The sequence below is a fragment of the Zea mays genome, chromosome 7 (assembly GCF_902167145.1).
Source record: "Zea mays cultivar B73 chromosome 7, Zm-B73-REFERENCE-NAM-5.0, whole genome shotgun sequence".
Lineage (NCBI taxonomy): Eukaryota > Viridiplantae > Streptophyta > Magnoliopsida > Poales > Poaceae > Zea > Zea mays.
The window spans coordinates 8,633,166-8,645,703 of record NC_050102.1 but is presented as its reverse complement, the minus strand read 5'-3'; the positions used below and the strand labels follow the sequence as shown (position 1 = coordinate 8,645,703).

The window sequence follows — 12,538 nt, the reverse complement described above, 5'->3', positions numbered from 1 at the left end:
CTAGATAGATAATCTATTGGATGGAGATGCTACCAATAAAATGAATCTTTATAAAAAGGTAAATAAATAGTCAAATAGAGAAAAAAATAAAGAGTCTCTTAGATATGATCTTATCCCTTTTAGTTACCTCTTACGGCACTAGCGACTAAAACAATTTAGTCTCTATTTTAGTTCTATCAGCAATTTAAAGATTAAAATAAAGGGAGTAATTTTTAGTCTGTCAAATGAAACGGCGGGGTCAAACAATTTAGAAAAAACGGTCAAACTCTTTTGCAGCTGTGCCTGTGCCCCATTGCGATTTGCGACCGACCGACCAACCCAGCGTAGGGCTCGCTGCCCCAAGTGACATGTGGGTCCCAGCGGTCAGCGAAACAGCCCCATCCCAAGTGTCGTCCATCTAGAGACTATCCGTGAAACTGCCACTCTGCCAGGCGGGCGGGTTGTGCGGTCAACAGAGAGAGCAGCACTGTCTCCGTCTCTACTCGTCAGGCATCACCGTTCATCATCACCGCCTTCTCCCGAGGCTTTCGAGATGGCGGCGGCGGAAGCTTCGAGGACTTCGGAGGCCCGCCGTGACGCCGTGTTCGGGCGGTGGGTCGTCTTCTCTCCGGCGCGCTCGCGCCGCCCCACCGACCTCAAGTCCCACAACCCCACCAACCCTAGCCCGGGCCCGGGGGCCGACGCGCCGCCCAAGCCGTCCTGCCCCTTCTGCGCCGGCCGCGAGTCCGAGTGCGCGCCCCAGATCTTCCGCGTGCCGCCCGACGGCTCGCTGCCGTGGCGGATCCGCGTCATCCAGAACCTCTACCCCGCGCTGCGCCGCGACGTGGACCCGCCGCCTGTGCCAGAGGCAGAGGGGGATGTCTCCTCGGACGAGCCTGGGGAGCGCGCCGTCCCCGGCTTCGGCTTCCACGATGTGGTCATCGAGACACCGCGCCACGACGTGCGCCTCTGGGACCTGGACGCCGAGGGGGTCCGCGACGTGCTGCTCGCCTACGCGGAGCGCGTGCGGCAGCTCGGGGAGCACCCCGCGGTGCAGTATGTTCAGGTAGAGCCTAGAGAGGCTTTAACGTGTGTGCATCCCATTTCTGCTTAGTTTGCCTCTACCGGGCGGCTGGGCCATTTCATTCTTTGGATAATGGTGAAAAAATGTGGCAAAATGTTAGGACGCTAAGAGCATTTCCAAACTGCAAAACTAGGCACTACAAATTGATGCGTCTTAAAGCACCTTGAACTTGTCAGTTAAAACTTGACGAATGCTAAACACCGGATATAGTTGCTATAGTAACCACTAAAATTCATTAGCTGGAGGTATTGTGTTGTCGTTCTTTTTTTCACACGTGTCGATGGTTCTATGTAACTTCTAATTGGGATCTTGATGACTTGATGTGTTTCTCTATGTTGGTACTGAGATTGACATTTTGGGCACATTAATGTAAAATTATAGTATCGTGATATGCATTGCCTGTAAACGAGATTATAATTTATAAATTCAGATATATGTGCCTTTATAACGTATGGGTAATGTTGCCGTGACAAAGTTTACAAACTTGTTGTGTATGTTGTAAGATATGCTTTTTTCTGGAGGTTATGTTGCACGGCAGTTAAGGTTGCTGGAGGCTTCACAAGATCCCAATTCCTAGACACTTGCTGTTACACCTATGTTTATGTCAATCCTTTTTTATGGCAAGATAGATATGGACAATAACATGTTCACCTTTTAGTTTAGAATGGAACACTTGCTGTTACACCTATGTTTATGTCAACCATTTTTTATGGCAAGATAGATATGGACAATAACATGTTCACCTTTTAGTTTAGAATGCAATTTTTTATTTTGTCTATTATGTCGAGTTTTGTGTAGGGTTCATTTAATTAAGCTTGGATCTGGTGATTCTTGAATCTTGATTGACAAATCGTTGCAGACATCTGTATTGTTCACTTGCGAAACATGTTGTTTCAGTAGTTAGTGCCTTTGTCGTTTACTGCATCGCTTATGCTTTGAACCTTTTTCATGCACTGGCCATGTGACATATTTGTCTTCTATATATCCATGTAGGAACCTGTTAGCTGACGTTGGGGTATTGTACTATGGGTTAATAAATAGAAAATACCAGTATCTCATTTGTTTAGGATCTGTTTGTTTAGGATCTGCGGTGAAAACTCAGTAGTTTGTTTGCTACGAACCCATTTGCTCTGAGTTCGATACTTTCCTACCGTGTCTAAGTTCCCAAATAAAAATCGTTGCCTCTCACCTGTGAAGCCACAAGGCGATGAAGTGTGCCTATTTTAAATGTGGACTCATCTTTATATTGGAATTTTGCCAACCATAGAAAGTAGAAAATAATCAGTCTCTAAGGAAAATGAATCAACATGTTCATCCTTATAGGCCATTTCTAGTGTTTATGATGCTTTCCATGTTATTTGTTAGCCAATAGCAATGCTTGTTATTATGGTCTGTGCAGGTGGACTGTCTGTTTTGTGTAGATATGTAGTTTGGTGCAGTTCTCGTGTTTACCGCAAGGACATAGGTGTGGTATGTTTGAGCATTGCCACTGTTACTGTGCTAGTGGATGGTAATTTACAAAATATTACATTCTTAGGCTATCTCCAGCAAACTACCTATCACACTCCCTATCTCATTCTGTAAACAGTGTCGTTTACATAACAAAACAATGTTTTGCACGTCCGTTTGCACGGTCTGCCGTGGCCTTACATGTAATGCTCCTTTAGTTAACTCATACAAACTAATTGGTGATTCTCCTCTAAACTAAATTTATTGAATGAAGATATAAGTGAGACTGAAACTTGCTCATTGAAAGCTTTCAAACGGACCCTTAATGGACAATAATTTCATCACTTTCAAACAAAACTTAGCTCCTACATATTCAAGTCCCAGTCGTTGTTCCACAAACCCATCTTAGTACTTGTTTTGTTGGATCTATTTTTGCCCTGTCGATTGTTTCCGGTTAGCAGTAGGCTATATTCATTCCTGAAGCCTGTTATTGACAACAACAACAATTTTTTTTGTTATTGACTGCAAGTTGCCTCTTTTTTACTTTACCTTCTATAGTACCTCTGTTGATTTTATCATGCCTTTAAAAGTTTCTTTGTCTTAATATGCTTAGGTGTTTAAGAACCATGGGGCATCTGCTGGAGCTTCGATGGCACATTCACACAGCCAAATGTTGGGAACTCCCTTTGTCCCTCCCTCTGTTACAACTCGGCTTAACTGCATGAAGGAGATTTTTGACAGATCAGGGAACTGCAGCCTTTGTGAGATTAGGCCCAAAGATATCCTGATCAGTGAAACACCTAATTTTTCTGCCATTGTTCCTTTTGCAGCATCATATCCATTTGAGATATGGATTATTCCTCGACAACATATTTCTTATTTTCATGAAATAGATCAAGATAAGGTATGGAGTGTTTTTAAATCAGCTAGATATTTCAATTTTTACTGACCAATAGTCCAATAGTGGTTTAGACTTGTGTATACGAATATCACTACATGTTTTGAAGTTCAAACTTCCCTTCATATTTTCTCTTGTTGTACCTTTTTCGAGTTCCTGTTAGGTTATTGATAAACTTCTGTGCCAATAGTTTAATGCATCTGCTGTAGTTATTGGTTTAATTTGCATGCTTAAATACTAGCTGTATAGTATATATGTCATTCCTTCTAAGGCCATGGAAAATGGTTCCTTCAGTGAAAATTTGTAATTAATTACCTTATTTGGCCGTACTCACAAATAGTTTCGCTTTTAGATCGCTTTTCCTCCTTAATCGTTTGACCTTTTCTTGTGCCCATTTAGATCTTGCTGGTTCTTATGGGTTTTATCTCTTTTTATGTGTTTTCCCGTTTCGTCGTTTTTCGGTTCTCCTTTGCCTTTGTTTCCCTTTTCTTTTCTTTAGGGTTGAGCTCTGAGGTTTTCATACGGGGTTTCATCTCTAGCCTACCCCAACGTGCTTGGGACAAAAAGACTTTGTTGTTGTTGTATTTGGCCGTACTCACATTCTGTAACCAGATACACATTGCAGTTTTCTGATGCATTTAATTATCTTATTCAATCTTCGCTTATTCCAAGCACAGTATTACACTTATGGGTTTTATTGCATTTCTACTGAACGAAGATGAGGGATTAGTAGGTTCACTTGATCACTTCCCCAATTTGTGTCATGGGGAACAATATGCCACTATGGGCCATATCTGCGTTACTAATGCTGTCAATAAGTTTGGCCATTTCATGTCATAGTCATGAGCTACTCAGTACATAAATAAATTCCAGGCATGTTGATAGTAGCAGATTCTGCTTGTCAGCACCACCTTTTTTTTGGGCACTAAGTTATTGCAATATTATCTGCAGGCACTGGACCTTGGGTCTCTGTTAAAGACTATGCTGCAAAAGTTGTCTAAGCAGCTTAATGACCCACCATTCAATTTTATGGTCCACAGCGCACCATTTAAGATTTCATCATCCTGCCTGCCTTATACACACTGGTTCCTCCAGATTGTGCCCCAGTTAAGTGTAGTAGGCGGATTTGAGCTTGGAAGTGGGTGCTACATCAACCCAGTTTTCCCTGAGGATGCCGCAAAGATTCTCAGGGAACTTGACTGCTCAGTCTAGTGGTGGTCGACGTCTAACCTTTTAACTAGATAGGAACGAGGGATGTGTTCCTCTGTACTTTTCTGGGAAGCAAAAATACCATGCTAATAATACAAGCAGACAGCTAACTTGATTATGTAACATCAGGCCCTGCTTTGGCGAGGGTGATCTGCTGGGGTATCTTTCTTGCCCTTGCTTCAAACAGGAAGCATGCCAAGTTGGGCTTTCTTTCTTGGCCCTGAGATTGATGTTGCCTGTCTGTACAGTTGTTTGATATCTTTTTATCTGATGATTTGGTTTATGATATGATCTAAATGTTTTCTGGTTGTTAACGTAAATTGGTTACGTGCAATATATATTAGTATTAACTCCTGATGTACTCGTCGTTGGATGATTGCCTGGAAATACTTGCAAGTACATAGATTCATGCCGATTGATGCACAAAATACAAAGTTTGAGTTCTTTGAAGTCCGCCTGCCAGATTTTGAGTAAAAAATGGTGAACCAGGAAGAATTGATGCGTTTTCTTTTCTTGACAAGTCATTAAACTGTTTGAACCTGAAAAAAGAATCCAATCCAGAGTTCTCAATACTTGTCTCGTGAGTTTGTCCGCTAACATATTCACCTTCTTGATCCTTAACATATTTGGCATGTGGCTGACAAGCACAATTGCATATTTTCCTTTACATTTGGACAGTACTCATACACACAATGTATCTGCACGGCAAATGGTCAGGTACGAGGGCAAGCTAAGCTAACAATCGCCTCACTTGTTTCCGAGTCCGAACAAGGACTTGATGGCGTTGATGGCGTTCTCGTTGATGAACGACTCGTCGTAGTTCTTCAGCAAGGGCTCGAACTCCTCCGACTTCCTCAGGTTCGCGAGATCCGGGTCGGTGCGAACTGCCTGCAAGGAGAAGTCGACCAAGTCTCGTGCCATCAGATCAGTAGCAACAAACCATGTGTTTCATACTGCAGAACAAGTATTATACTACCTTGAAGTCTTCATACCCTGACTTGAGCGCATCCTCCAGCGCAGAAAGCGCAGCCTCTACCTGCACAAACGAAGCAACAGAGAAGACATGAGCCGCCTTCCTTCAGTTCAGAGTAGCAGACCTGAAGAACAAGATAGCGAGCAGCCAGTGAGAGTCACTGAACCCGGCCCAGCTTCGAGTAGCTGCAGGCGACGTTGTAGCTGGCGATGGCGGCCTCGCTGGGCTCCGGCTTCGACCCCAGAACCGACTCGAACTTCTCCAGCGCCTCCTCGTACTTCCCGTCCCTGCATTTCTTTCCTTTCCCCCCGTTAGTCCAAAGAGACTTTTTTTTTTCGGAACTGAAGCAAAGCAAGCAATCGCATAGCGCTGTCAGTTCACCGACTTGTACAGCTTGAGCCCCATGCGGAGGTCCTCTTCCCTCTGCATCTTCTGCTCCATCTTCCTCTGGTAGTTTTGCAGCTGCGGGGGGGAGTTTTGCAGAGACATGGCAGGCAGTGAGCAAAAGAACAACAACCATTCTGCGCATTTCATTGCTAGCTACACGCCTACACTACTACTTCTGTTCTACTTCTACTCCACTCACCTGGATCTCCCGCACCCTGCCGCTGACCACTCCGGAGTTCCTCTCGAACCTGATGATCTCCTTCTCGGTGAGGTCGCCGGCGCCGTCCCACTTACCTGAACTCCAGAGTGACCCAGTCAGCACATCAGCATGCAGCAAGAGGAGAAGGAGAACTCCTCAGTTCCCATTTCTTGTTACAATAGCGGGGGGAGGGCTCAGGGGCTCAGGGCTGGGTTCTCTTCTCACCAAACCTCCTCTCCATCTTCATGTACAGAGGGCCGATCCTCTGGCGGATGCAGTACATGGTCTGGCCGTACCCCGCCGCCGGCCAGATCTCCTCCCCGAAGACGGAGCTGGTGGCCAGCACCTTGTCGCCCACCTCGAACTGGCCGGTCAGGTCGGCGGCGGCGCCGGGCTGGATGGCCTCCACGTACGTGCCGCCGTCGCGGCCCTTGGTGAACTTGAGCCCGTACGGCTTCTCGATCGTCACCTCGTACTCCTCGTACGGCCGCTCCTCCTCCGCTCCCCCGCCGCCGCCGCCCGCCTCGGCGGTCTCCGCCTTCGCCTCAGACGACGCCCGCGCGACGACGACGGCGTCCAGGGCCCTCCTCCGCGCGCCGGGAGGCCGAAGCCTCAGGGTCCGGCCGCCGAGGACCGCGGCCGCCGGCTGGAGCAGCAGCAGAGCGTTGCTGCTGGCTCTTGGGAGGCGGCGGGCGGGGGAGGAGAGCGTCGGCGGCGGCGGCTGGTTAGCGGCGACCTGGCTAGCCAGCGCCATGGCTATTGGCTAAGCTAGGAGTAGGAGAAGCTTAACTGCGTTGAGTTAGCTGCGGCGCGATGTTAAACTCCGCCCGGCACCGGCAGCACCGCAGCAGCAGCTGAGCTCTTCTTCTCTTGCTCTTGGTCTTGGGCTCGCGAATCTGTGTTCTGTGGTGGTGCAGATGAGGAGGAAGAAGAGGAGGAGGAAGAGACGCTTCTGTTCTGTGGCTCATCCTGCGCTGTGTGGCGCCAAGAGGGCTTGCAGCTCAGGCGTGAGACGGAGGCCACACACCAGAGCACGGACACACTGGGAAGAACAAAGTAGCTAACGGCTGAGGACTGACGACTGAGGGAGTGACAGGGCCGGTGTCCGGCGCCGGGCGTTAGTACGTACGTGTCACCTTCCATGTCAGTAGAAAGTTTATCTTTTTCCCCCCTTTTGAACAGAAAAGAAAAAAAAAAGCCTTTTTCCCCCTTTTCATTTGCATAACGGAAAATCCATCTGGCTTTATTCCATCAAGAGGCTCTTGAAATCGGACCCCACCTGTCACAAAGTTCACTCAAACACACGACTCAAAAGACAAAAAGTTCTCTCCCAATCCCAGTCCATCATTTTTCTCGTCACACAGCGTTCTTGACGATGGAAGCTTGATGCATAGTTAAGATAGATGATGATGGGGGGCAACAAAGAAAGACAACTATAGACCCTACCGGTTTGAGTACCCGAGTGAATTCCACTTTTTTAAGTTACCACAATCTCATTCGAGGATAGAATACAAGATCATCGATATTCATCTTATCTGTTAGGATTTATGGGCTAGACTCAATTGAAAAATTCAATTAAATCTCAGGAAAATCTCAAAAGCCCATATATGTGTATGGCTAGGGAATGGTGGAACCAATAGCACCATATTGCTAGTCCAAGTGGAGTATAACTAGTTTAAATATGGAAGCCACACTCACTCATCAAGTCATGGATGTGAGGAGAGTGTGTGGAGAGTTTAAATATGGAGGCCACACACACTCACTCACCAATCTAACATCCAGATCATCCCAGTTCTTCTGATTTGACTTTTTACTTCGGTTTTCTGATTTGGTCATGATTTGTATTCGGAATTTAATATGAAAATTGTCTAATTATTCAACAATCCAAAAACCTTATTGTAGACATGTCGGCGTTTCGAGAACGGGGGGTCCCTGAGCCGACGAGTGAATGTCGCCGCGTGCCCCAGCCTAGATGGGTCGAGCGCGAGGGCGAGCGCGAAGGGGGGAAAGCGAGGCGGCCGGAGACCGGCGTGAGAGAGGTGGTGCGCTTGCAGTAGGGGATTACAAGCGTCCACGCGGGAGAGGGAGCGAGCGGCTTCAAGCGAGCGCCTGTCTCGTCCTCGTCCCCGCGCGGCCAACCCTCTCTAAGAGGGCCCTGGTCCTTCCTTTTATAGGCGTAAGGAGAGGATCCAGGTGTACAATAGGGGGTGTAGCAGAGTGCTACGTGTCTAGCGGAGGAGAGCTAGCGCCCTAAGTACATGCCGTTGTGGCAGCCGGAGAGATTTTGGCACCCAGCTGGTGTGATGTCGTGGCCGTCGGAGGAGCGATGGAGCCTGGCGGAGGGACAGCTGTCGGAGCGGTTGAGTCCTTGCTGACGTCCTCTTGCTTTCGTAAGGGGGCTGAGAGCCGCCGTCGTCACAGAGTATGCGGGGCGCCATCATTGCCTATCTGGCGGAGCGAGCCAGATGGGACGCCGGTCTTGTTCCCTGCGGCCCGAGTCAGCTCAGGGTAGGGTGATGATGGCGCCTCCTGTTGACGTGGCTGGTCTGCGCCCTAGGTTGGGCGATGTGGAAGCTCCTCTGAAGCCGAGGTCGAGTCTGTCTTCCGTGGCCGAGGTCGAGTCCGAGCCCCTAGGTCGGGCGAGGCGGAGGCCGTCGGCTAAGGCCAGGGCGGAGTCCGAGCCCTGGGGTCGGGCGGAGCGGAGTTCGTCGTCTTCTGGGGCTGAGCCCAAGTCCGAGCCCTGGGTCGGGCGGAGCGGAGTTCGCCGTCTTCCGGGACTTAGCCCGAGTCCGAGCCCTGGGTCGGGCGGAGCGGAGTTCATCGTCTTCTGGGGCTGAGCCCGAGTCCGAGCCCTGGGTCGGGCGGAGCGGAGTTCGCCGTCTTCCGGGACTTAGCCCGTGTCCGAGCCCTGGGTCGGGCGGAGCGGAGTTCGCCGTCTTCCGGGACTTAGCCCGAGTCCGAGCCCTGGGTCAGGCGAAGCAGAGCTTCCTATGGTGCCTTCGGCAGGGCCTGACTGCCTGTCAGTCTCACTCTGTCAAGTGGCACCGCAGTCGGAGTGGCGCAGGCGGCGCTGTCCTTCTGTCAGGCCGGTCAGTGGAGCGGCGAAGTGACGACGGTCACTTCGGCTCTGCCGGCTGGGGGGCGTGCGTCAGGATAAAGGTGTCAGGCCACCTTTGCATTAAATGCTCCTGCGATTTGGTCGGTCGGTGCGGCGATTTGGTCAGGGTTGCTTCTTGGCGAAGGCAGGGCCTCGGGCGAGCCGGAAATATGTTCGTCGCTGGAGGGGGGCCTCGGGCGAGACAGAAATCCTCCGGGGTCGGCTACCCTTGTCCGAGGCTAGGCTCGGGCGAGGCGTGATCGAGTCCCTCGAATGGACTGATCCCTGACTTGATCGCACCCATCAGGCCTTTGCAGCTTTATGCTGATGGGGGTTACCAGCTGAGAATTAGGAGCCTTGAGGGTACCCCTAATTATGGTCCCCGACAGTAGCCCCCGAGCCTCGAAGGGAGTGTTAGCACTCGCTTGGAGGCTTTCGTCGCACTTTTTTGCAAGGGGACCAGCCTTTCTCGGTTGCGTTTTGTTCCGGTGGGTGCGCGCGAGCGCACCCACCGGGTGTAGCCCCCGAGGCCTCGGAGGAGTGGTTTCACTCCTTCGAGGTCTTAATGCCTCGCGTAATGCTTCGGCTGGTCTGATCGTTCCCTCATGCGAGCTGGCCGTAGCCCGGGTGTACGGTCGGGTCCCAAGTTCTCGGGCTGGTATGTTGACGCTGTCAACGGTTCGGCCGGAGCCAGGTTTGCGAGAGCAGCCCCCGAGCCTCTGCACAGGGCGAGAGGGCGATCAGGGACAGACTCGGCTTTTTTACATACGCCCCTGCGTTGCCTTTCCGCAAGGAGGAGGGGGGGAAAGCGCCATGTTGCCCTCGATGGGCGCCGAACATGGTGTCTCCGGTGAGCTGCAAGCGGGTAATCCGAGTGGACGTCCGTGCCCCGTTCGTTAGGGGTCGGCTAGGGGCCCAGAGGCACGCCCAAAAGTACCTGCGGGTGATCTGCCGGACCCGGTCCCCTGGCGACGGGGTCCGAGGGCTCGATGCCTCCCTCTGATGGGATTCCGTTACAAGATCGTTCCCACTGGTCTCGGAAATGTCCTAGGGTACCTCGGGAGCGCAGCCCGAGCCTTGGTTATGTATCGAACGTACCCATGGTCATCCCTCGCTCTGTGTCTGAGGCGGCTGTGAACCCTTCGGGGGCCAGCCTTCGAACCCCTGATCAGTAGTGGGCGCGGAGCCCGAGTAGCCTGAGGCGGTCGTTGAACCCTTCCGGGGGGGCGGCCTTCGAACCTCTGACCAGTAGTGGGTGTAGGGCCCACGTGATCTGAGGCGGCTGTCGAACCCTTCTGAGGGGCCAGCCTTCGAACCTCTGATCAGTAGGGAGGCTCGGAGCCTGGTTCCTTCACAGGGAAGGATCCTTTTCAGGGTATCCCCTTTCTCGATCCCTATTGCAAGAGAGAGAAAGAGGAAAAAAGGAAAAGGATACGAAATCGAACGACGCGGCGTACCTTTTTTGACGCGGTCATTATGGCGAAGGCGAAGCGTCGCCCGCTTCTCCTGTCAGGGGCGCCGCCTGTCCCGCCGCGGAGTTAATGCGACGGGGCGAGTGGTTCGCGGGGCGGCCGTTGCGCGTGCGCGAGCCGTTTGAGGAACGGAACACGGGCGCGTTGTCTTCACGCCGTGAGAGAGGGTTCTCTCGCTGCCCCCGGATGGGACGTGAGCTTGGCTGACGACGTGACCGCTGCTCCTGCCCGCCTGCCACCGTCATTACTGCCGGCCCATTTTCGGCCGCATTGACCGTCGCGCCAGGCTGGCGCTGCTGGGTCGTGCGCTGGGTCGCCTCGAGTCGCGACATTGGTTCCGCAGTCGAGGAGGCGCGGTGGTGGCGCAAGTGGCTGTGCAGTTGCATGCACGAAGCATTCGACACGCCGGTTGCATGACGCGTGGGCCTGGGCCCCCATGCCGGGCGTGTTGGGAGTCGGAGAAGTGCGCCCACTTGGCGCGGTTGCATGCCGCCTGCATGGCTGCCCGCCCTTTCGCCCGCTGGTCTGGGCAAAAGTGGAGGGTCGCTTGTAACCGTTGGGCGGTTGTACGCACCGCGCACGGCGGTTTGGCTTCTTCTGCTCTGAGCCGGCTTGCATGACGTGTGGGACCCAGCCCCCGCGCCGTAGGAGGAGGACCTTGGAGCGTGTTGGAGAAGACTCAGCCCGCGACAGCTGGGGACGCAAGTAAGGGGAGTCGCCTTTAAAACGAGGGTGACCCCCTTAGAAGGCGACCATGTCTTCGTGCTCCCTTATGCATCGTGTCTTTCCACCTTCCAAGCCCCCGGATGGGGGATACCCGCCGTCTTTTCGCCTCGTCGTTGGAGGAACGCAACTCCGTGGGAGTTGGTACCTTTCAGCCATCGTTCGGCTTCAAGGATTTTCATCATGCAGCCCGGCTGCACCCCTCCGCCGGCGGTCACCCAAGACGGTGACCTCCAGTTTGATGGTGGGGGAGAGCGAGCCGGGCTGCGGCCTCTGCCCCTCCCTCAGCCTCAAGGATTTTCATCACCAGGGCTGGGGAGGGGAGTGTGCTGAGTTGGGGCCAGCCCCTGCGTGGGCGGCGGCCCGCTCCTTCCCTCAGTGATCGGGGGGAAGGGCGGTTGTTGTCCGTGGCACCGGCAGCTGCCGCGTGCCTGGCTCTCGGACGCGAGTGGCTTCGGAGCCGCTCCCGGTGCCGGCGTCTGCCACGGCAGCTGGAAGAGGTTCTTCCGCCGACGAGATAGCCAGGGCCGCCCACGGACCGACCTCCAACTCTACGGCCTTCTGCCCGTCCTTGCCTCACGAGTTTGGGCATGGGCGGGGGCCTCCTGGCAGCAGCATCCGCCCTAAGGTCATCGCTGCCGCTGTTCGGCCCCCCGGAGCAGAAGTCGTCGTCGTCGCCGCCGCTGGAGCGGGCGACAGCGCGCCGTTCGTCGGTCTTCTGTTGCTCCGCAGGCCCCCCATCGAGTGGTGTTGTTCGTACCTGCGGAGGTGGAACCGGAGTTCCGTTTGTAATGGCACTTTGAATGCCAATGTGTTTGTTCATTGTGGCTGTCGAGGCCTGAACATGTATGTAATTTTGGCACAGAGCCATGTTTTTTCCTCATTTTTGAGCACTAAGACTCGCCTGTTGGTTGTCTGAACCGCTTCACCAAGCGTGAGTCACCCCATGTAAAGGTGACGAGTGAGGTATCCGTATCCCGGAGGCGTAGGAGTCCCTCGGCTCGGTCGACCTTGTTGTCCGAGGCTTCTCTAGCTTAGTTAAAGGAACCCCTCGGCCGCTCTTCGATG

The 12,538-nt window shown here is 52.4% G+C and overlaps 2 protein-coding genes across 2 annotated transcripts; one reads left to right on the top strand and one right to left on the bottom strand.

Annotated features, from left to right (window-relative positions):
- Positions 1-442: 442 nt before the first annotated feature.
- LOC100283204 (uncharacterized) lies at positions 443-4,678 on the top strand. The gene is given in 3 exon segments (NM_001156106.2): positions 443-1,045; positions 3,126-3,416; positions 4,362-4,678. Coding segments are annotated over 3 exon segments (1,065 nt in total). The 5' UTR covers positions 443-532; the 3' UTR covers positions 4,623-4,678.
- Positions 4,679-5,118: 440 nt separating this feature from the next.
- Positions 5,119-7,269, bottom strand: LOC103631990 (protein containing PDZ domain a K-box domain and a TPR region). The gene is made up of 6 exons (XM_008653852.4): positions 6,404-7,269; positions 6,179-6,273; positions 5,978-6,054; positions 5,759-5,879; positions 5,596-5,655; positions 5,119-5,507 (listed from the first exon to the last, which is right to left on the bottom strand). Exons 1-6 carry the CDS (start codon positions 6,930-6,932, stop codon positions 5,367-5,369), a joined length of 1,023 nt encoding a protein of 340 aa, XP_008652074.1. The 5' UTR covers positions 6,933-7,269; the 3' UTR covers positions 5,119-5,366.
- Between the last annotated feature and the right edge of the window lie 5,269 nt (positions 7,270-12,538).

Coding starts and splice junctions, on each gene's coding strand:
- LOC103631990 (XM_008653852.4), bottom strand. CDS start 6,932: ATGGCGCTGGCTAGCCAGGTCGCCGCTAACCAGCCGCCGCCGCCGACG. Junction 5,880..5,977: donor ATGGGGCTCAAGCTGTACAA/GTCGGTGAACTG, acceptor AAAGAAATGCAG/GGACGGGAAGTACGAGGAGG. Junction 5,656..5,758: donor GCTACTCGAAGCTGGGCCGG/GTTCAGTGACTC, acceptor TCGTTTGTGCAG/GTAGAGGCTGCGCTTTCTGC.